General features: G+C 55.9%; 1 protein-coding gene and 1 pseudogene across 1 annotated transcript; one reads left to right on the top strand and one right to left on the bottom strand.

Moving 5' to 3' along the window:
* Positions 1-4,648: 4,648 nt before the first annotated feature.
* LOC119096770 (histone acetyltransferase KAT2B-like) lies at positions 4,649-11,954 on the bottom strand (annotated as a pseudogene).
* A 3,623-nt stretch (positions 11,955-15,577) lies between these two features.
* On the top strand, positions 15,578-17,427 carry LOC119096767 (cytochrome P450 3A29-like). Its single transcript, XM_037219691.1, has one exon. The coding sequence runs from the start codon at positions 15,636-15,638 to the stop codon at positions 17,103-17,105; it is 1,470 nt and encodes a 489-aa protein (XP_037075586.1). The 5' UTR covers positions 15,578-15,635; the 3' UTR covers positions 17,106-17,427.
* The last annotated feature ends 6,691 nt before the right edge of the window (positions 17,428-24,118 follow it).

Consider the following 24,118-nt stretch of genomic DNA (forward strand, 5'->3'; position numbering starts at 1 on the left):
ACAGTTTCGGAGGGGCGGCTCCGGGAGGGAGCGACGACCGGGGGATGCCGAACCTTGTCCGGCTCCCGTGAGCCGGGGGGACCGGCGCTCCCGGCAGGGCCACTAGCTGGGGAGCCAGCGGGGGGCAGCTCTCGTAGCGCCCCTGTGCCAGCGACGACAGATCCCGTCGTAGCTGGTATGGATGGAGGGGAAGATGGAGCCCGGGAGGGCGTGTCTTCAGCACGGGCTGGGCCGGGGTGCGATGATGGGGGGCGAAGTCCACGACCTCGCTGGACCGTGGTCCATCCCTCGTTCCCGGGTCGCGACCCAGCCCCGGGCTCTCTGGCAGCCCCACCAGGGGGTTCCAGCCCCATAGGCTGAGCTTCTCTAGCGGAGGCCAATGCCGCAGGCGGATTCTTTTCCGGAGGATCCGACTTCCGGTACGACGGAACAGCAGAGCCAGTTGATACAAGTGTGCTTAGTATCAGCTGTACAAACTCGCTTACAGTCATGCCCTTGAAATCATCAAGTCCACTCAGTTTCAGTACCTCGTTGGCCGCGGGTGTTACTTGGGCTAAATTTCTTGCCGGATTGGTAAGGGCGTCCTTGTATGTCCTTGTGGTGGTCGCATCGTTGTGTCGGTGTTGGGCCTCCCGAAGCGAGACTCCTTCCTTCACTTTGATGTTCAGGACAGCTCTCGCTAACAAGAAGGACTGACAGCTGCGATATGACGCCACGTGACCCTGACCGCAGTTGACGCATTTCACGGTTTCTGATTTACACTCAGTGTTGGTGACCTATTTCCGCACACCTTCCGCATCTAACTTCTTTCCAGCACTTGTCCGTGAAGTGACCATACGTCTGGCATCGGTAGCATCGGACTGGATCCGGTACATAGACCCTAACAGGGACCGACTGATATCCCACGCGGACCCTATCTGGCACTCTCAGAGCAAAACGTCAGAATAATCGAATCAGTATCGGTCAGCTCTCCTCTCTCTCTCCTTTTGATACGTCTCACCGCTATTACCCCTTCCTCACATAAGCCCTCAGCAACATCCTCGTCATGCACACCGCGAAGGTCTCGGCAAGTAATCACACCCTTGGAGTAGTTCTTAGAGGGGTGAGGGTGCACCGATACTGGCACCCTAACCTCTCCCTGTCCTCGTACTTTGTAGATAAGTGTGGTCGTTTTAAGCATGCGCTGGATTTCGCGGTCGTCTGTTAGATGCACTTCTATGCCTCCGTCCGCATACGAAAAGACATCCTTGGGTGTCCCGATCTTGGAACATGCTTGTTGGCGCTGAAATGGGTTTAGTCGGAGCGGTACTGTCCCTCCTTGGTCATCTACTTTGGCGTATCTTACGACCAGAAACTGGGGTAGTGGACGACGGTCGGGGTTTGGGGGGTTGGTTGATGAAAAAGTGTCCATAAGTATGTGTTTATATTCGGCGCGCTGATTCCCCGCCCACTACGGAGCCCAACACGGGGACGGTCCACTTCTAAGAGAGGAGCCGCCAGGGCTACCAGCACGCTATACGCAGGCCAGTGTGCCAAAAGAGTTGCCGCGAGAGCTACCGGGCATATGTCTGCGGGCGCCAGTGCCTCGGTTCGCAGGTGCTAACCATGCACCCTGGTGGCAAGCCGAGGTACGGCCCGTTAATAATGTCAGGAGGCAGACATTGCACCCGGTAGCCCTCCCCTCAACACCCGTCACATGACCTGCTTGCCTCCAAGCCAGTGTCGCGAAAACACGACGCCTGACCAGCCGATTTCCTCGTGTGGAGACTTCACGAGGCATCCGCAGGATCACAAATTCGGGCCAAAGCCACGTGTTTGTAAGCTGCCCCGACTGACCCGCAGGGCAACTCCCTCAGTGACCAGGATCCCTTCATCGCTACCTGCGGATCCAACGGCGTACGGCGAGACCCAGATAAGACTGAAAAGCTGGGGCCGAGGGGTTGCTAATCCCTACTCTGAACGAGTCAGAGCCCTTGCGGGAGGCACGTTTCGTCTGGCCCCTCCTCTTTGGCCGGAAGGGGCGCTTTACAAGCCTTCCCAACCGCCCGCAGGATTAGTGGGGCACGCAATCCCCCCCACCACGGAAAGGTAGTGCCTCACGGGGGGGGGGGTCCAGTGCATCCGCGAGGAACATTGTTCACATAAATAAGACAGTAGTAAAAGCCTTATTCCTCGGAAAAAAAAACAGGAGAATGGAGATGTAGGTGGGTTGATGTTTCGCCAACATGCCTATATCGAAACAACAGCAAACCTTTGCTATTGTATTCAGGCAAGTTTGCTATTGTTTCGATAAAAGCATGTCGCCGAATTATCGACCCATTTACAAACATATATATATATATATATATATATATATATATATATATATATATATATATATATATGTATATATGTATATATGTATATATATATACATATATATATACACACACATATATATCTCTCTCTATATATATATATATATATATATATATATATATATATATATATACATATATATCCATTCTCCTGTTTTTCTTCCGGGAAAGAGGGCTGTCACTGTCTTATTTAAAAAAGGCGTGTTGCCAAAACATCGGAGCATTTATATATCCATTTTCTCGATTTTTCTCCGAGGAAGAGGACCTTATCTACGTGCATAACGCTCCTCGCAAATGTTGTTGATAATGTATGTAGTCCCGCATACCCGATCCAAAGTCGATGGAATTAGTTGCAATCCCAATGCCAATTTTCCAATTGTGTACGGAGCTATCACAAAGCTGTACGGTTTCGTGTATCATTCCGTTGTCGCACCAGCTTGAAAGATGCACTACGGGTTGCCTTCGTCGACAGCCATGGCCAAGGTGACTACTTACAAGCTGTCCACCGTCTTGTGACTAGCTACAGCGATCTTACAAGGTGTATCTACTTATTCATACCGACACCTACTGTTGCAACCCACTGCATAGCACGTATGGGTACAGCTTCTGGGAGCGGAAGGAGGACATGTCCCCTACTTTACCACCAAAAGGAGTTTTACCCCTTTTTGCCCCTATAAACGCATGTTTTTAACAACTTCCAATGCAAAACTTTAGCTTCTGGTCACGTCACCGCGTAGATTTCAGTGAATACGTAAAGGGTATGTGACGTATGCCGCGACAGCAGACGGTTCTGAATGGTTATTCCCTCATCGGGCAGGGATCCGACAACGGTACCTCATCGGTGCCCGAACTGACCACAGCAACGATGGTGGCAACTTGGGAGAATACAGTGGATTATGCTGGAGCATGACCCCCCACGCTGACGTGAAAGCATAGCAGTCCTGGCGCGATGGCTCAGCCTCATACACCAAAAGCCTCGTGGGCTAGCGCACATGCAGCGGAAGTCCTGCACTTAATGGTACTCGCCAAGCCTCAAGATCACACTGCTACAACAAACACAGGATCTATTGGGACATGTTGAGTACACTGCAGCGGTACATGACTGGTGAAAACGAGAGCGATGGTGATGATCTCCGAGCGGCCTCCTGCGCTGGACAATGCGCTCCAAACATTAGAGCAGCTTCTCAGCTTCACTTCCCGATCGGCGGCTGCTGGAGAATAACGCCAGTCCGTGGCCTTAACGCCGACGACCGGCTATGGACCACGGGGGAGGCACCTAGGCTAGGAGGCAGGACGGCACAAGCGGGACAGAGGCGAAGACGGCCGAAAACGGGCTACGCCAGGGAACCACTTTGAGATAGCATCGAGCAATCACGGCGAAGTACCATACGAACATTCTGCCCACAGACGACGTCGGGACGGCATGAGCTTTCGTCGCTAACAAATAATAACTACACATTCTTCACGAACACGGCTATGCCTATCCGTGTCTGCAAGTCAAGCTGGGCTGAAAACCGCCAGCATGGCTGGGAGATGGCAGCCGTTTTTCTCGAACCAGCTGCGCCCGACTGTCGGCTGCTGGCCGAACGGTCCGGACCACGCCACAGTCACGGCACGCCAGACCCGCCAGCAGCGCCGCCAGTTGGCAGTACGGGCTGGGCGCACCGCCGCCAGCAGCGCCCGGCCTGACCTCCGCACACTCCGTTGCGCCGTCCGGCTAGGCGCCCCACCGCCAGCAACGCCCGGCCCAACCTCCATAAACTCGGCCGCGCTGTCCGGCTGGGTGCCCCGCCGCCAGCAGCGCCAGGCCCGACCTCCGCACACTCGGCGGGAACATCCGGCTGCGCGCCCCGCCGCCAGCAGCGCCAGGCCTGACCTCCGCACAATCGGCGGGAACATCCGGCTGCGCGCCCCGCCGCCAGCAGCGCCAGGCCCGACCTCCGCACACTCGGCGGGAACATCCGGCTAAGCGCCCCGCCGCCAGCAGCGCCCGGCCTGACCTCCGCACACTCTGCGGGAACATTCGGCTGGGCGCCCCGCCGCCAGCAGCGCCCGGCTCGACCTCCACACACTCGGCCGCGCCGTCCGGCTGGGCGGCGGGCTCGCTTCGGCACCAGGCTGGGTGTCGCGCGCAGGCGACCGCCGGCCGCGCCCGCTTCGCCGTCACGTCCTCAGCAGCGGCCTGCGTGCGCAACCGCCACCCGCCGCCCGCACCGCGCTCCCCACGCCCTCCAGGGATGAGACCGACTCAGCGCCCGCCCCGGTGGGCCGCGCGCCGGCACCAAGGCCGCTCACTTGTCCGTCAGTCCGGCCTCCTTCAGCCGGTTGTGGAAGTACTTTCTCGAGGGTGACGCTGCAGCGGTAGTACTCGGTGTCTGGGTCGTTGTACATGCGGCAGTTTGTGAAGATGCGCGTGGCGTCGGCAATGAACAGCCGCTTGTTGCAGTAGTACTTGTTCTTCAACCGCTTCGACATCGTCTCCAGATCTGGGGACACAATCGAAGGTCAGACAAGATCGAATGTCAGATGTGCGTCTTGTAGCACACATCAAATTACACCGACAAACAAAGAAAGAAATACGACTGGCACGCAAGATATATCAGCGTATCGTCGTGCTGAGGACCATTTTAACGCTACGAACGCGACACCTGAGTAACACCTCACGTACAACACGCGTGAAACCTTCACAAACATGCAGCTCCAGACTGTAGCGTGTTTGATTACCCCAGTACCCGCCGCATCCCTGTCCCGTCCGCTTTGCTCTCACCCATCGGGTACTTGATGAACTCGTAGTAGTCGGGCACGTCGGTAGGGTCGACAGGCGAGAGGAACGGCCAGGCGGCGCTATGCTGGCGCATGTTCTGCAGCAGGGTGCGGAACGTGCCCTGCAGTAGCTCGGCGTTACCCAGGTCGTCCGAATTGCGTGTGACGCGCGCAGACTTCTCCGGCGACTTCCAGCCGGCCTCCCGGATCCCTGCCGTCCCGGGCACGGTCCGGGTCAGGGTCAGAGCCAGGGTCAGGGTCAGGGTCAGAGCCAGGGTCAGGGTCAGAGCCAGGGTCAGGGTCAGGGTCAGCTCAGGTCGCCGTCTCCCTGTTATGACAGCGGCGCGGTCAAGGAGGGGAGGCGAACAAGGTACGTGTTTGTGTAGCTGATTGGCGGATCAGATGATGGCCGCGACCAGAACGGGGAACCCAACATCGCTATGTGAGGTAACCCCAAAAGAAACTTCACGGCGAGATGGATGAGATAGCTTTTCGTCACGTTTGAAGCAAACACGTTTTCAAGATCGATTCGAAAAGTCCTTGATGCCTCTTGCCTAGCGACGCATGTGATTGAGAGGTGTCAGCGAGCGTATGACAGGCGTACGCCGCGCCATGGGCCCTTAAAAACCTACTTATAGGCTGGAGTCGCGCCACCTGCACCTCTGGGGCGGCGGCGGCGGTGGGTTCGCCTCGTCCACACGGCCAGCGGCCAACACCACCAGCGGGAAGGAGACATCGGTCCCGCCGGCTGTCATCTGCCCCCGTCAGCAGCGGTCGCCCTCCCCCGCTCGGTCCCGAACCCCGCGCGCCCGGCAGCGCGTGACCTCGAGCCACTGCGCAGCCGAGTCAATAAACCGACCGGCGCGGCAGGTCGAGTGTTCAGACAGTGAACTTCAGATGATAAACGGACGGCACGGAGTGCCCGGCGACGGCGGCAGGGGTGACTTGCAGTCTCCGCACGGCGCGGGCGCGAGCAGGCTGGCCACCACTGATCACGACCGCGGACGCCGCGACCGCGCCGGGCTCCCTCGGCAGCCACCTCATCCAGCCGGCAACACCGCGCTATGCCATGCCACCCTTCACGGTGGTCTTGGGTGAAGATGTGCGGATAAACGGCACGTCACCGGCTAATACTTCACGCACTGGACGAAGGCAGACCGGATCACTGGACACGACAACTTGCGCCGCGTGAACGACCGCCCGGCGTCGTCATAACCCCCGCCCCCTCTTCCACCGCCCAGCCCGCGCCACCGGGGTTTGGCGGCTGCCCCGTACCTGGTATGCACTCGATCGGTATGCCCCGTACACCCTCCTTGAAGCACGTTAGGCCCGGGTGCACCTTGCGGATGGATGCCTGTCGATTCTCGATCAGCCGCTTGATAATCTGCAACACGGAGCACCGACGCGCGGCGCCACGGTCAACACCTTTTCGTAATCTTGGGCCAGTGAAACGAGGCCAAAAATGGACACTTTCCGTTGGATTCGCGCGCGAAAGTAAAAACATTGCCCACCAAGGCCCTTCATATGCTTATCCGTTCGGATAGAGCACACTGGAACGACGCACGGGACTGACCAGCATACGCTGACTCCGCTGACAGAGCAACTGCGGCAGCTGCCGCACATCTTGAAACCAATCGCGACCTCGCGTTACATCAGGCAACGTAGATATAAGGTCATTATCCAAGGCATGCGTCAAGGGTCGTGTTCCTTGATGTTTCGAAAGTGCAATGCTCGGGTTTGGTTTATCATGGGTTTGGGCCGAATTTCAGCCAACGGGCTGAAAGTCCACCAGTCCTGACTGGGCAGTCTGTTGATCGTTGGCATGTTATAGGTCAAGTCATGTCAGTGTACTAGCCTGATCTGAAATGAATTTTTGTAAACAGTCGTTCTCTAGCGATGCATGCATGCTATAAATAACATGTTTACCATTTTAACCACTTTGAAACGACAATGTAGTCCGGGTGATGTTTGGGTGTAGCAAACAGGGATACATAAGGCCGTAAGGTTGACAGCATGCCAACGGAGCATCGCTGCCAGTATGTAGGTGGGGTCAAGTGAGGTTACGGGGTCCCGGCGAAACAAGCAAGTCAGTTGCGGGGCCTAGGTGCGGTGATTTAGCTCGGGTGACCCCTTTGACCCAAGCCGCTCCCAGGTCAGCCGTTGGGCGACATCGGAACCAAAACAACATTGTTGCTTCATTGAAAGAGAAATACACCACTTCCAGCCGAATAATTCACTACAAGCAAATCACTGGTATTCGCCGTGAAAAAGATGACCCAGGTCTGGGAGGCCACAGGTGGTCCTAGCACCGTACTTTCTGCCCGAGACACAGAGAAAGACTTCAGTGGCATAGCTGTGGCGCTGTGTTGCGTGGTCCCGGTGCAGTGCCTAGGAGAGTCCAGATTGCTTATGATTTGATCTATCTTCGGGCCATTTTCGTGTCTTGACGGAGATCCATTGACTGAAAAAGGCTACCAGCGGAGAGTTTATACAATCACTACGGCGGTGTTTACCACATGGTTTTACATCACTAATGTTTTCAAGCGGACTGCGGACCAATTCGGACCCCTATCCCAGCTGGGCGAGGCAGTTCGGAAACCCTGGCACGGCGCAGGGAGCAGGAGCAGGGAGCATTAACACCAGTCATGCGCGGCAGACGCCAGGACATCAGCCCTGCTACAGCTTGCTGACGGCCGCAGTCCCGAGTAACTCCTCAGGTGGGCGGCCAGAGGCCTCCCGACGCCACCCACCTCCTTCTGCTTCCTGATGACGGAGCTGAACTGGCGGTAGATGATGCGGGGCGACAGCTCGCAGCCCATTAGCGTGGCGCCCTCGTAGTCCTTGATGTAGCCCACGTACTTCTTCCGGTTCAGCTTGATCTCCTTGCTGAAGCCCTGCTTCTTGAAGTAACCTGCCGGAGCGCAGCGACAGATCAACCGATCGGCACGTTTTCACATTCGCAGTGCGACGACTGCTAATGTGTGGAATGCATGGCCTACATAGCTGTTCCCTACACACACGGACGCGTGCCAGGATGACATGACACTGAAATGATCATAACAAGACACAACAACACTTCCACGCAACGCGGCTTATCATCACGCGTTTAAACTATCATCAGCGGCAGAAGGCGCGCAGCGCCATCACTGACTGGCGCCAGAGGGCGTTATTCAGGAGTGCCACCGTCGGCGGACCCCGGCCCAATGAGAGACGTACCGACCGCGAACTCGTCGGCGAAGGTGAGGAAGTGGTGCACTCCGTGGCGGATGTGGTAGTCCTTCAGGTGGTTCATGAGGTGCGTGCCGTAGCCCTTGACCTGACGGACGGACACGACACGTCAGGTCGAGCGAGGTCAAGGTTGTGACCGACAACTACGCGACTCGTGACATTTGTACCAAGTATGTGATATTTGAGCGCGATATGAGAACCAGATATATATCCCATATCTTGTTTGATTCTTCGATCAAATTCCTGGCTTAAATACACAAGTGTTTACGCGAAGCGCCGGATCACACTACATCCAACAAAAAGCGTCGAACTACACAGGCGCCGCACACCGGCCGCCAGAACGCACCTGCTCGTTGCTGGTGACGGCGCAGAACACGATCTCGGTGAAGCCCTGGCTGGTGAACATGCGGAAGCAGATGCCGCCAATCGGCCTGTTGTTCTTCACCAGCGCCAGCGTCCGGTGCTTCCTGCCGCCGGCCCGATGAGCATGTCTGTGTCAGGACGGCAGAGAGCGAGACACGGCCGGCGGCCTGTGCCACGAGACGGCGGACGGGGCCTCACGGCGGGAAGCTTGGGGAGCAGCGACGACCACACAGTCTGCTCGCGCAAACAACGCGCGGCTCTCGCAGCGTGAGTCTGTAAATCAGCAACTAAACGAAAACAAACGCGAAAAATATCCAGGCTGACACCGCATAACACATCCAGAGGAGAAGTGATGAGCACATCCACAAGAAATACGCGCAAGAAATACTGAAATGCCTCATCAGGGCGCAAGACCAAACACACAAACGGATAACAGCGCGCGGACAAAAACCACCCAGAGCCTCCCAGGTTTGCAGAGCGGCAACGGCGCAGCGGCCAGGCGCGGCCGGAACTCACGGGTCGAAGACAAGCCGCGTGATGTATTCCTTGGGCATGCGGGGCAGCTGGTGCGAGAAAACGTTCTGCAGGCCGACCAGCCACAGCATGGTGGTCTTGCTGACCTTCTGGCTGAGCGAGTTGCCGACCACGTGGAAGCTGATGTGGCCGGCGCGCTCCTCGGCCTTGGCCGCCTCGTCGCGGGCCGCGTTCTCCGAGAACAGCAACTGTGGAGAACGGACGGTCCCGTTCAGTCCCATGGCGCCGGAACGTCAGAAAACAATCCAACAAAGCCTCCAGCTGGTGTTACGCCCCGAAGCAAACATCGCGCGCTCTGGGAACTCCAGCGCAAAGGCACTGGGTCATGTTTTTTTTCAGCAATGTGCGGGGATCCACAGTTGAGATGGTCATGACTAGGATCTAGCACATTCTGGCCTCCAGCATGCATTGGAAGCGAACCAATGACAGCGTCAGTTTCATGTATCATCCCGTGGCTGAACCTTTCGAACGTCTGCAACATCAATAGAAAGTTGCTTTCGACACCCCGTGGCGGGGCAGGCTGACCGTAGCTTGTCATCGCCTCTGCCAATACGACCCTCCCGGCCGGCGGTGGGGTCACGTGGTTACGTCTGCACCCGGCACTACATAGCCCGAGAATTGGCTGTTTGGCTGTATGGATTAGAGGCCTTTCGATCAGAGATGATCATTTCAGGACTATGGATGAAGGAGAATGAATAACGTTGGGGCAGTGCTACACGCGCCTGGGCGCCAACCGCTGAGCTTTGGCCCACGCAGGAGCCCCTCGGAGTGAACGCTGGGCGCCCGGTCAGGGTCCCTCTTCCCAGGGGCCTCTCGGCCCACTCGTGGCTGGCGCATGCAGCCTGCTCCTGACAAGCGGGGCATCGCGAGGATCTGGTGGCAGGGATCCGCGGGGCCGGCGGGGAGTCATCGGATGACCAGGACGGCGGGCGGAGCTGCTTCCGGCATACATGTTACAACCAAGCAGGTATTGCGGACTTCAGCGGGGACTAATGGTGCGTCAATGCAGCTAGCTGACAATATCTTATGAATGAAACAATATCTTATGAAAGGAAATACAGTGTATGCATGTTTTCGTATCAATATGACTGCATGAGAAGCACCAAAGGGTACCCATTTAGACCAAGCAGAAAACAAATATTATTGAGCTCCTCGCGACCAACACCAGCCAGACTCCAAAAAATTGAACTATGCAAATTGTACGACTGAATGAAAGGAATGATAACACGCATTATTGTCAGGCATAGCACAACATACCAAAATAGCATCGGCCTTTCTACGACATAACGAAGGGTGACTTGTACTCTCATCTCTCGGATTTGAACGCAACTGGGTCACACAGGTGCCCAATGGCGGTGAACAGTGCCTGTGACATTATCAAGTACCTCAGTTCAAAGGTGCCCGATTGATACCCCCCCACGATTAATAGTCACGTTGTGTACGTGTGTTTTCGATAGCAAACCAATCCACTGTGACGAACGAAAAACAGGAGGAAACAGGGGCAGCAAGATTTAATAAACAGGGAGATTCAATAATTACATTTGCACGCATTCTCTTATAAGTGATAACGCACCAAAATTGTTTAAATGCTGTAAATTTCCTTATTTTCCGTTCGTTTCCGTTCTTTCCGTTCACAGACGAATTTTCTGAACGGAAAACATACCAAATGCAATGTAACACAGAACCGCCACGGGCTACAAATCCGATCCGTTTGAACGAAGCGAAATCAGCAAATTTCGACTCGGCAAAGAACGGACTACCACACTGGCAAAAGCGCGGCTTATTACGTGCGGGCGGCCCACGTGCGCTCATTCAAAAACCACGGATCCGGCGTATCTGAGCATTTTATAGGATCTATGCCAGATCCCGACAGATTACGCACATGACGCCATGGAACCAGCAGCATGATGTGGGCTCATGTGCTGTCTACAAACCACCCGCGCCGCCCAACGCTGTCCGATCCGTAGGGACGCCAGCAAACGATCGTGAAGCGACCAATGTCACGTTTTTCGAATCTCGAAAGCAACACGCTGTCACCCAAACCCAGTGAGAGGTAGACGTAAAAGAGGCAATAGCCCGAAACGTGACTCGCCGTAGCTTCGCGAGTTTCGTCGAAAAAAGGCCAGCCCATTCGGCGAACTGCCGCTGGCTATGGCTTGGTTATGCAGTCGCGTGTTTCTGCATGAAGGTCCTCCGCGCACCAGATATGTTTCGCAGACACGTGACTGCGCACTGAGCAGCCGAGGGTGGTCACAACACGGGGCAGAAATAATACGGCCCGGATAACAGCATGCAGTCGTGCTGCCACACAGATGCGTTCAGCACACCTGAACAGATCGGGAACGCTCCGCAAGCCTCAGCTGTAACACTTGACAGCCAAGTTCAGTGACCGTTTAAAAAGCTGAAGAAACAACCAAGGCACATAAGCTTCACAACATCAGCAAACAACAGTCGTCGATTGTTCAAACAACCGCGCTGAACCCCAGTCAGCCGCTCTGGCTGCGGCCGCCGCCACTGGCCGCTACCGGTGACACCAGCTGGCACGTACCTCCTGGCCGGCCAGCCGTTTGGGGTCCTCCATGCTCTCGAGGATCTGTCGGACGAGGTCGGGGTCGACGTCCTCGTCGGGCCGGGGCCGCTTGACGGCGCGCTCCTCGTCGTCCTCGGCGGTGCGCTTCTCCGGCCGTCGGCGCGCCGCCGCCGGCTCCTCAGCAGCCGCCGCCGACGGGCCCGGTGACGGCTCCGGCCGCGTCTCTGCGGAACGACACGGGCTGGGGTCACCGGCTGGGGTCACCGACCGGAGTCACAGGCTGGGGTCACAGGCTGGGCTCACGGGCATGGATCACGGGCAGGGATCACGGGCTGGGGTCACGGGCAGGGGTCACGGGCGGGTATCACGGGCTGGGGTCACGGGCAGGGATCACGGGCAGGGATCACGGGCTGGGGTCATGGGCAGGGGTCACGGGCAGGTATCACGGGCTGGGGTCACGAGCAGGGATCACGGGCTGGGGTCACGGGCTGGGGTCCCGAGCAGAGATCACGGGCTGGGGTCACGGGCTGGGGTCACCAGCTGGGGTCACGGGCAGGGATCACGGGCTGGGATCACGGGCTGGGATCACGGGCTGGGATCACGGGCTGGGGTCACCAGCTGGGGACGCAGGGGATACAGCCCGGGGATGCAGCCTGCCGGGATCCAGGGACACAAACGGGAAACAGGACGACTGGACGGCACTATCAGCGGACACGATCATGGATCAAGGCTGCGGTTCTGGGACACGGTAAGAGCCGACCGTCAACGAACGCGCTAACAAGTCTAAATGAATCCAACGAGATGCAGTCTAATGGCGGCGAACACTTCAAGGCGGCACATCTTGAATAGTCCTATAGCTTACCAGATGCACGTCATAGAGGACAGTACCAATTCACAACGTAGAATTCAAGCCGCAAAGTGATGGATTTTTAGTTTCTTTCATCCCTCTCAAATGTAAAATAGACATGACAAAACAGACGTGAATAAAACAGACATGGATAAACAGGCACGGCAAATGCACGACGCAACGACTCACCGATCGACTTCTGGGCGGGCGGCTTGAAGTCTATATCGAAGATGTTGGCACGTTGTCGGCACGTTTGGATCGTCACGGACGCTGGGCGGCACAGCGTGCGCTCGCGACCTCTGCCACCAGCTGTGTGGCTGAGGCGCAGCCGTTGAAGGCGAGGCGCGTGCCCCGGCCTTGTGACGCCCCCTCCCCTCGCCCCGCCCCGTCACCTCCGACCCGGCGGCGGACGGCTGGTCACCTCCGCGATTAAGTGTTCCGATTGTCTGCGCTATCATCGAGCTTAGGCTCCCGGCTGATTTGATAAGGCTTGTCCTCTCTCCTAAGCTAGTCAAGTGGTGCTGGTTTTGGGCGCTCTGGTGTCCCTCGTCCATGTGCTTTATTGAATGTGATCACGAATGAGGGTAGTGATTTGTGGTGGAATGCACTAGTCCACGGCTTGTTTTGAATACACCTATGCAGGACGTGGATCGTGGTGTTGAGCCTGTCAGCCTGCGTGCCCGCGGGGCGTCGTTGGTGCCGAGATGCCGGGCCAGGCTGTTCCGAGCCTCCGACATGTGAACACTCATCATACAACGGTTCGTCGCAGCAGATTTACTACCGCCCGGCCGGCACTGGAAGATCATTTGGTGTTTTCATTAATGCCGCAGTTTTTGCCGGGGATGGGTGCCATTACTTGATGATGTTGGTAAACACACACTGGGGCGTGACCTGGAAGACTTTCCGTTGGCGCAACGCGACATGCATTGACTGACTAGGTATCAAACTCCCCAACTCTGCTCCAATTAGCAGTTTGAGCTCGAACGTGGTTGAATGGCGAGAGCTAACCCTACACATGAAAGGGGTGGATATCTCGCATGTCACCGGGAACAGCATTTACCGACCCACTCATCTGATGTTTAGACTGCACAACATGACTCGGGCACAAGCTGGAAAAGCTTTCCATAATTGCAGCACCACGGGGCTTGTGATCAGTTTCTTTCCACGTCCCAACCTGAGCTCCGTGCTAAGTGTTCACATATGATGGTGCGGGATGGAATCCGAGTTCTGAAAGCCCTCATGACGCAACATTATGACTGTTGCTTCCGCGGTTTCAAGGTCAGGATGAACAGAGGCGCGTGCCTGCCCACTTCTCCCGAGCGCGCTCGGTCACACGTGACGGCACCTCGAGAGCCGCACCTGATCCTGAGCCCATAGAGTAAACAATTTATCAACAGCACCGTGCCCGTGCGCCGGGGCTTTAGGGCGCATCGACTGTACGGCCACGCACCTACCCGTGCGCCGGGGCTTTAGAACGTATCGGCTGTACGGCCACGCACCTACCCGTGCGTCGGAGGCCCAATACGCAGGCAACCTCACGACGCATCTGGGACCTCGCCGCCAGCAGGGACGGGGCTGGCGGCGGTGGCCCGGCTCGCTCCAACGGGGGGGGGGGGGGGGGGGGCCTCCCCGTCACGGTCTTCTCGGCCTCGTCTCGTCGCTGGTGACTGACCGAATCTTTTCATTGGTCGGCCTCGTCGCTGGTGACTGGTAGAATCTCTTCATTGATCGGTATGACGGGCCATGGCCAAGAGCCAATCACGCGCGCCGGCTCCGCTGAGCGGCGGCCGTCCAAACAGACCCTGGATCGGGCGGGAACAGCAATGGGTGGAGGCGGAAGCGAACGCAGTGAGACGATGTAACAGTGACGCTGGCAGCCCCGTGTTTGCACAAGAGGTGCCGATTGGATTCTAAATCGTAAGAACTCCAGAGCATCAGCATTCTTATTTGGCAATTGGACGGACCTGGATAGACGTTCGGAGTTTTGTGGACAGCCGATGGCATTTTGTCTGGTCGATTTGTATGAACCTCAGCTTATTTATTGCGGACATACATTGCTTACCCACGATCATTTTAAACACAAGTGCAATCCGCAGCTCCGTCGCTTTCCTCCGACGGAGAGTGCCGGGGCGAAGCAAGCTCTCCGTTGGAGAACTCCATTTTCTCGTTTTCTGTAAATCCGGCCCCGCAAGGAATTGTCCACAGACTGTGAATAGAGTGCATATTGTCTGCCATTATTGTTTCGTCATGAGTGCCATGCAGATGAAACCTTCTGCCTATTTAATAGCAAAGTTTGATGCTCTCGTGGCCCGGGGTTCGATTAAGGAGCTTGCTGCGGAACGGGAGCGAACTGCACTGCAGCACCGGTACACGGCCGGACACTGGTGTGCGCGGCCCTCGTAGCGCCCACATTAAAGTCAACCACGTGCAAAAAAATATTTCAGCCTTCAAGTCGGAGAGCTTACAACACGAAGCACTTTGTGATTATTCAAGTCTACGTGTTGTCTGCCCAGACCAGACACGAGCGCTGCTAAACGGCAACTGTATTATCCCGCGAAGCGAGCGGGCGGCGCTGACTCCGGCGGGTGGCGCCCCAGGCAGTACACCGCCATTCGGGGCCGCGGCGTACCAAAGTGCAGCAGCACTGGCGGCGCGAGCAGGGGCGGCCTCAGGGGTACGCCAGTAACATCATGATACAGTGATATTCAGCAAATCGCTCACTAACCCGGCACTCATGAGTGCACCGCAAACAGGCGGCGCAACACACACCGTAAACCAGCCGCTGGGTCTTGTGGAGCGACCACGCACCACTCTCTGTAAGGAACCCCGGCTCCTAACCGCCAGCCCATGAGCGATGCAACAAGTCGGACTGTTGAGTGTTCCTGATGCGTTTGACCTTGTGGCGAGCGGCGGTCCCAACGCGCCCGCGCGCCGCCCGGCAGTCCGCGTCCGGCGTCGGACGCCGTCGGTAGCGGGTCAGACTGCGCTCTCCGGGGCGGAGGCGACGGCAGTCATGGAGCTCGTGCTGCTGCCCGTGCTGCTGGTCGTTCTGCTGCTGGTTCTGCTGTACAAGTATGGTACACGCAACTACGGCACGCTGGAGAAGCTCGGCATCCCCGTCGTCAAGCCGTACCCGTTCGTGGGCAGCGTGCGGTACCCTGCCCGCACCTCCACCGACCAGGAGGACATGCGCAATGCCAAGCGCTTTGGCAAGGTCTGGGGCGTGTACGAAGGCCCGTGGCCGCAGGTGTTTGTGGCTGACGCGGAGCTGGCCAAGCGGATCTTAATCAAAGACTTTGACCACTTCCCCGACCGGCCGATCCTGTTCGACATTCCGTACGGCCGTGACATGCTTGACATGAAGCCGGGAGAGCAGTGGAAGATGCTCAGGTCCATGCTCGCTCCTGCGCTGGCCTCCGGTGTCAAGCTCAAGGCCATGATGCCCACAATGGTTGAGTGCGCTCAGCAGGCATTCCACAGAATGGAAGCGAAGATGCGTCACACCCCAGTGCTGTCGATGCGAGAGGACCTGTTCGGCCCGCTGACGCTGGACATCATGGCCCAGTTCTCCTTTGGCATCAAGGTGCCCAACGTCGCAGACACAAGTAGCACGTTCGTCAAGTACGCATCGGCTTTCAGCGCCCAGGGAGACACCCCAGACACGTGGATGACAACGCTGATGACCTCGTTCCCCAGCATCGCCAACTACATGATGGGCAGGGAGCTGGTTCCCGCATTCAAGTACTTCCTGAACCTGGTGCGCAGCTCCATCAAGCAACGGCGCGCCGAAGGCGTCGAGCGCCCAGACCTGATTGGCGCACTGATGGACGCCATCGACAAGAAGGTGCCGATGCCCGAGTGTCGCAGGCTCAACATCACCGAAGAACTCGTCATGCTGCAGGGCGCCGAGATGCTGATGGCCGCCTACGACACCATTGGCACTACGCTCACCATCACCTCCTACTTCCTCGCCAAGAACCCGGACGTCGCCGCCCGCATCGCCGAAGAGGCAGCCGGCGTGGAGCTGACGTACGAGGCGCTGCAGCGGCTGCCGGTGACGGAGGCCGCGATACAGGAGTCGCTGCGCCTTTCGCCGCTCATCTCGCGCCACTTCCGACTCTGCACGCGCGACTGGGAGTACGATGGCCTGCGCATCCCCAAGGGCACGACTGTCATCCTGCCGCTGTGGCCGTACCACCGCGACCCGGAGGTGTTCCCGGAGCCGGAGCGCTTCCTGCCCAACCGCTGGCTGGGCGAGCAGGGCCGCCAGCTCGGCCAGTACAGCTGGATGCCGTTCGGCCTGGGACCGCGCGCCTGCATCGGCAGCCGGCTGGGCATGATGGAGTGCAAGTTCTTGCTGGCCTACCTGCTGCAGCGCTACCGCCTCACGGCCACGCCCGAGACGAAACTGAAATATTACACGGGGGCGACGCTGTTTATCGGCGCGCACCCTATCATGTGCAAGGTGGAAAAGCTCCAGTGAGCTGGTGACGCCGCCGCGTAAGGTGCACAGAGCTTCTTGCCCCACCAATGCAAGGTGACTTCTACCAACTCTAGAATGGCGCGATGCACAGGAGTTGAAGGCGATATGAGTGGCTGTGTTTAGTTCACGTCTGTTTTTCACCGTTGCCACTCCAGCCCGTCACTTCGATGCCTCCGTTCCTGCCGCCCAGCTGATTGTGACATGCTATTTGCCTGCCTGGTGCGGCAGTCCGGAACTTGCTCTCTGCCTTTCAGTTTCATGTGCTCGATGTATCGCGCTCAATCCGCAGTAGGAAGTATCAATACAAACGCAAAGAAACGCACTACTGAGAGGAGACGTCGCGAAGCGATACGGCAGCAGAACGGGCGAGTCATGCGTAGGCTTTGATAACGCCTTAATTACGCCGAAGGGACCATGATTCCCGGAATACCTGCAGACACGCAGGCCCCTGTAATCGGACTGTTTTGGGGATAAACGGTGGATGGACCTGCAACACACCCATTTCCATGCAAATTGTGTGGGCGAACACACGTTCCACCCCAAGTGGGAGAGTGAGACGTCCTGCCCAAAATCAGACATAATCGGATGCCCTCGTGTCGGACTTCACAGGATTCTCCATGGCTAGTTCCGATAGCGAATTCATATGTATGCCTTCTTTACCAATGTCCCTCCCTGTTTCACAGTGAAAAGAGTGACATATTGGAATGACGAGAACTGGATCCCAAAGTCCAAAAAGGTGGCCATTCATGACAGGCAAGGACAAGAGAGCGAAGGTACTTATCCACCGAAACTCGCAACTCCATTTGGCATGCCATTAATTTTATACGGATCTAGTTTTATGTCAAGCAGAGTTACGCACTTTTCCATCACCAAGTTGCGTCTTGTATGGCCCCGGTTACTTAGCAATTAACCTGTCCGTTGTCGGGCGGGGGGGGGGGGGGGGCGGGGCGGGCGAGGGGCGAGCCGGATAGCGGGCCATGACGCTGTGCTTCAGAGAGGCACTGGATCCCACCACCTGACGGGCCGGCTAGCACAACGATTCATATAATACCTACTTGTCTGGTGTCAGTGACCCTTATGGATTAATGGAGACCCGTGTGATTGATTGTTAATTACCAGTTGCCGTCGGTTTCCTTGAAGATGAACGTCTGGTGCTGCGGTATTTTTAGATCGTAATGGCTGTTTGCTGCCGCAAATGATTTGCAACCAGGAAATTCGTTGGAGCATATTTTGACCTGCATCCACTGGCCGGACCACGTCATCTTGTTGAAGACGGCCCAGGACGGTCCACGTCCACACGTAACACTTTAAGCACGCATCCGGCTAGCCAGCTGAATATGATGTACTCGGATGGTAGGAGCGAGGGAAGGGGGTAAAATTGGACCCCCGGAAAAGTGAAAATTAAGAGAGCTGGAGGCGCCATTTACAGGAATTCCTTTGTACCCAGTGTAAGATACCTAGATCGAGACCGTCTCATCAAATAAGGACAAACAAGGTAAACCCAGATTGGTGGGGCTATTTGACGACTGGTATTTGCTCCTTGTATAATTCCCTTAATGCTGGTGTCCTGTAAAGCTGTGGCTCGCTGCTTCAAAAAGAAACCTGAAAATTGAGTAGGATCATCGGCAGGCAGGTTTGAATTCACTTCTGCTACTCATTTCGAAAAAGGTTCAAGCTTACGTAAGTTGTCCAGTGCATCCGGTGGTGGTGGTGATTTGGGTTTTAAGGGCGCGTCGGCATCGGGGCCATTTTGCGCCCACTCGATGACGTTTATCTACCTCTGCGACGACGCGATAAGTATGTTGTCAACTGATAACAGGTAGCATCACTGGCGCACTTACACTGAGGGGTGAGTGAAAATAACGTCAAAGTCAATGTGTGCTAAAAATGCGAGTATATCTCCAAGTTCACCACATGGGTCTCGACCGAGTAACCGATGAAGGGGCGCTGGAGGAAAAAATCGTCGCCTCTCCGTCTCAAGGCGCCGACATGAGACGAGCACATGTTCAACAGACAACCGGTCCCCGCATCTATCACACCGTGGCACATCCCTACGCGTCAAGTAAAACGAGTGTGTGGCGTATGCATGACCCAACCGAAGCCTACAAAGGGCGACTTCCTGGAAGCGGCTTCAGCGATGGGAGGATTCCCAATCACCCAGTTGGGGCTTGATTTCCCTGAAAGCGTGGAGGTGTTGGTCGAACATGTGCTGCCACGCATTGCGGACGTATTTGGAAATGACTGACTTCAGATCTCGAGCGGGTACATAAATTGGTATTGGGCTTCTCTCACACGCCGCAGCTTTCGCTGCGGCGTCGGCTTTTTCATTCCCCATTATTCCTATGTGGCTGGGGATCCACATAAATGTGATACGACAGGAAGTGCTGTCCAGCCATTCCAATTCCTCCCAAATTGAGCGAGTCAAAAATGAGTGGTCACGCGACATCGCCGTCGGGTCTAATGATAAAAGTGCACTACGCGAGTCGGTCAAAATGACTATATCCCTTTCAGGACGACAAGCAACGTACTGAAGCGCTGCTAAAATGGCAAACAATTCTGAGGAAAAAACTGACATGTGCTGCGGGAGGCATAGACCTACGGTACGGTCACCGCAAACAAATGCGCAACCCGTTCCTGTTGAGCCCTTGGACCCATCGGTAAACATTTGTAATGAGTTCACGTATTGTGAGATCTGTTCCAACGAATACGTGAGGAACTCTCGTGGTGAAGTGCCATTTTTAAGATGCTGACAGAGTTCCAAATCATACTTAATACTCAGACGTCTCCACGGAGCTGGGTCCCGAAGAGTGTGCGGGGCAATGTCATCCAGCGTAATATCCGCCTCGTCCAGGCAGTCCCGGACGCGCAGGCACATCGGCCGCGCTGACGTGGGCCGCCCCCTCAAGAAAGAACGAATCAACGTCTGAGAGAAGATGAACTTAAAGGCTGGGTGATCCGGAAATTGTGAAACCTTTGTAGCGTAATTCAAAGTAAGTCGTTGTCTCCTAAGAGGCAAGGTCGGTTCATTCGCTTCCACCAGCAAGTTTCTTGTTCGGGTCGTACGAAACGCCCCAGTGGCTATACGAACACATGTATGGTGGATTGTGTCCAAAACCTGCTTTGAAGATGTAGGAGCACTATCGTAGACAGGACTAGCATAATCGATGACTGATCGAATTAGAGCCCTATAAAGGTTCAACAGGGTGCTTCTATCGGCTCCAAACGTCATACGACACATTACTTTTATGAGGTTCATGCGCTTGAGACACTTAGTCTTAACCATCTTAAAGTGTTGCTTAAACGTGAGCCGACGGTCAAACGTGAGGCCCAGGAAACAAATGTCGTTACAAACTGGGATAGTGGCATTATACAGTCGCAACCCCGGGTCTCTACAGCCTCGAATCCGTGAGCAGAAGTGCATGCACTTAGTCTTGGTGGTCGAAAATTTGAAGCCATTCTTAAGGCTCCACTCAGTTAGTCGAATCAGGCATAACTGAAGCTGCCTCTCAGCAGACGTCGTTGCGGATGCCGCACACCAGATGGCAAAGTCGTCCACAAACAGTGACCGACTGATGGTAGGTGGCAGACAGTCGGCGATATCATCGATCATCGGCGCAAACAGGGTTACGCTAAGCACGCTCCCTTGAGGAACACCGTTCTCTTGTTCATAGCGATCAGATAGCATGCCACCCACTCGGACACGGAAGAATCGACGACGTAAAAAGTTTTCAATGAAGAGTGCCATGTGACCTCGGAGTCCACACTTGTGTACTTTGCTAAGAATGCCGTAGCGCCAGGTGGTATCATAAGCCCGCTCAATGGCAAAGAAGACTGCTATCGTGTGACGTCTTTGTTTAAAAGGATGTCGTATAGCTGTGTCTAAGATCGTTAGGTGGTCAACAGTGCATAGGTTCTTCCGAAACCCGCATTGCACTTTGGAAAGACAATCGTGGGTTTCAAGGTACCACATGAGACGATCATTCACCATCCTCTCTAGCACTTTGCATAGGGATGAAGTCAGCGAAATTGGGCGGTAGTGCAGTGGGTCGGAACTATCCTTTCCGGGCTTCTGTATCGGGACTATAATGGCCTCCCGCCACGGCTCTGGGAAGTCATCCTGCAACCATATGTAGTTGAAAAGTAAAGCATGGAGGGACTCCTTCTTTAGGTGATCCAACATATCATTGTGGACTTAATCCAATCCAGGCGACACACTCTTAGCTCTCTTAAGAGCAGTGCAGAGCTTCATGACAGTGAACGGTTGGTTGTACTCATAGATCTCCGAGTCAGGAATTCTAAAATTGATCGCCGTCTTCTCACTTTGTTCCTCGTAACGAATAAAGCGTGGGTCGTCTGTTCCATGTCGGCACCTTTCTGCAAATGCGAGACCTATATTGTTGGAAACTTCCTGTGTGTTCAATATCGTGATTCCTGCCACTCTCAACACCGGAACTGCAGTGGAGACGCTCCTACTGGAAATGCGACTAACTCGCTGCCACACTGCACTCAGTGGGGTGTGACGATTTAAACCATTTACATATTCCCTCCATGATGTACGCCTTGCCTCACGTATTGTGCGTTTCGCCAATGCTCTGGCCTTTTTAAAACCCATGAGGTTGTTGGTCGTTGCAGAACGCTTAAATACCTTGAACGCCCGCTTCCGCTCAAGAATTGCCGCCTTGCAGTCCTCTGACCACCAGGGAACAGGGATCCTGCGCGGCTCAGGTGATGTCAAGGGAATGCAAGACCTTGCAGTGTCGGTAATTGTGGATGTCACTTGTTGTGCAAGAGACGTTGCATTGTCGTCCTCGGTCGGCTGCACTCTAATATGGCACTCGTCGGTAAACTTTTGCCAGTTAGCACGTCGAAGGTTCCAGCAGGAAGGCCTCCTGCCTGGGTGTTCAACATTCATCCCAAGCCATATTGGGAAATGGTCGCTCCCATATGTAGTGCTCTCAACGAACCAAAACAACCGACAGAAAAAAGACGAGGAGCAGATAGAAAGATCTATCGCTGAAGTAGTGCTGGACGGCAGAGATATATGGGTATGCCGGCCGGTGTTAACAACACAAAGATTATTTGTATTCAGCAAACGCTCAAGATGTCGGCCTCGGCGGCTTGTGTGACTGCAGCCCCACAAAGGGCTATGGGAGTTGAAGTCACCTAGCAACAAGAACGGCGATGGAAGCTGATCGAAGATGGACTGTAGTGTCGAATCCGGTACTTCCTCAGCAGGAGGGAGGCAGATAGAACAGACAGTCAGCCTCAGCGACCCAAGGTCGACGACGACAGCAACAGCTTGAAGGTCAGTGTTAAGACTTACAGGAGAGCACGGTATACTGTGATGAACTAAAACCGCCACCCCACCATGGGCGATCGTGTCAGTTCTCACGTCTTTCCGAAAGATGCTGTAACATTTGACGTTAATGTGGGTGTCATCAGATGCCTTTGTTTCTTGTAAGCATGCCACAACCGGGTTACGATAAGATAAGAGTGTGTGTAGGTCCGACATGTTGGCCCTCAAGCCACGCATGTTCCATTGTAAAAACGTCAGTGGCATGCTTGTATGCTTGTATGTGGGGTGTACGGTTAAGATCCATCGGTACAGCTTACATCTGCTTTAAGCGTTCACCTAGGGTTTTGCACTAAACAAATCTCTCTGGCGACGCTCTACTTCAGTGGAGGTAAGCCGGACCCTTGGCCGAGCTTTGGGACTTCCACCCTCCGTAGGCGACGTCGGCCAAGGAGGCGCACGCTTTGTTGCACGACCCGCCACCGGGGACTGCAAGGTGGGCCGACCCGCAACCCCGTCCCCAGGTGGAGGAATGGGAGGCGGACCCATTGACCCTCCCGGCGAGTGGGGCGGAGTCGACAGCGGGAGCCGGCCCCCGTCCGCTGTGCAGACGCCGACCTGGCGGCGCGCCCTGCAGTGCCAAGGTCCAGAGAACCCGGATGAACAACAGTTTCAGAGGGGCGGCTCCGGGAGGGAGCCGCGGGAGCGACGACCGGGGGATGCCGAACCTTGTCCGGCTCCCGTGAGCCGGGGGGACCGGCGCTCCCGGCAGGGCCACTAGCTGGGGAGCCAGCGGGGGGCAGCTCTCGTAGCGCCCCTGTGCCAGCGACGACAGATCCCGTCGTAGCTGGTATGGATGAAGGGGAAGATGGAGCCCGGGAGGGCGTGTCTTCAGCACGGGCTGGGCCGGGGTGCGATGATGGGGGGCGAAGTCCACGACCTCGCTGGACCGTGGTCCATCCCTCGTTCCCGGGTCGCGACCCAGCCCCGGGCTCTCTGGCAGCTCCACCAGGGGGTTCCAGCCCCATAGGCTGAGCTTCTCTAGCGGAGGCCAATGCCGCAGGCGGATTCTTTTCCGGAGGACCCGACTTCCGGTACGACGGAACAGCAGAGCCAGTTGATACAAGTGTGCTTAGTATCAGCTGTGCAAACTCGCCTACAGCCATGCCCTTGAAATCATCAAGTCCACTCAGTTTCAGTACCTCGTTGGCTGCGGGTGTTACTTGGGCTAAATTTCTTGCCGGATTGGTAAGGGCGTCCTTGTATGTCCTTGTGGTGGTCGCATCGCTGTGTCGGCGTTGGGCCTTCCGAAGCGAGACTCCTTCCTTCACTTTGATGTTCAGGACAGCTTTCGCTAACAAGAAGGACTGACAGCTGCGATATGACGCCACGTGACCCTGACCACAGTTGACGCATTTCACGGTTTCTGATTTACACTCAGTGTTGGTGACCTATTTCCGCACACCTTCCGCATCTAACTTCTTTCCAGCACTTGTCCGTGAAGTGACCATACGTCTGGCATCGGTAGCATCGGACTGGATCCGGTACATAGACCCTAACAGGAACCGACTGATATCCCACGCGGACCCTATCTGGCACTCTCGCAGAGCAAAACGTCAGAATAATTGAATCAGTATCGGTCAGCTCTCCTCTCTCTCTCTCCTCTTGATACCTCTCACTGCCGTCACCCCTTCCTCACACAAGCCCTAAGCAACATCCT

Source organism: Pollicipes pollicipes, unplaced genomic scaffold (genome assembly GCF_011947565.3).
Source record: "Pollicipes pollicipes isolate AB1234 unplaced genomic scaffold, Ppol_2.1 Scaffold_4295;HRSCAF=5057_pilon_pilon_pilon, whole genome shotgun sequence".
NCBI lineage: Eukaryota > Metazoa > Arthropoda > Thecostraca > Pollicipedomorpha > Pollicipedidae > Pollicipes > Pollicipes pollicipes.

Excerpts from the sequence above, each read along its gene's own strand:
- LOC119096767 (XM_037219691.1), top strand. The coding sequence starts at position 15,636 with ATGGAGCTCGTGCTGCTGCCCGTGCTGCTGGTCGTTCTGCTGCTGGTT.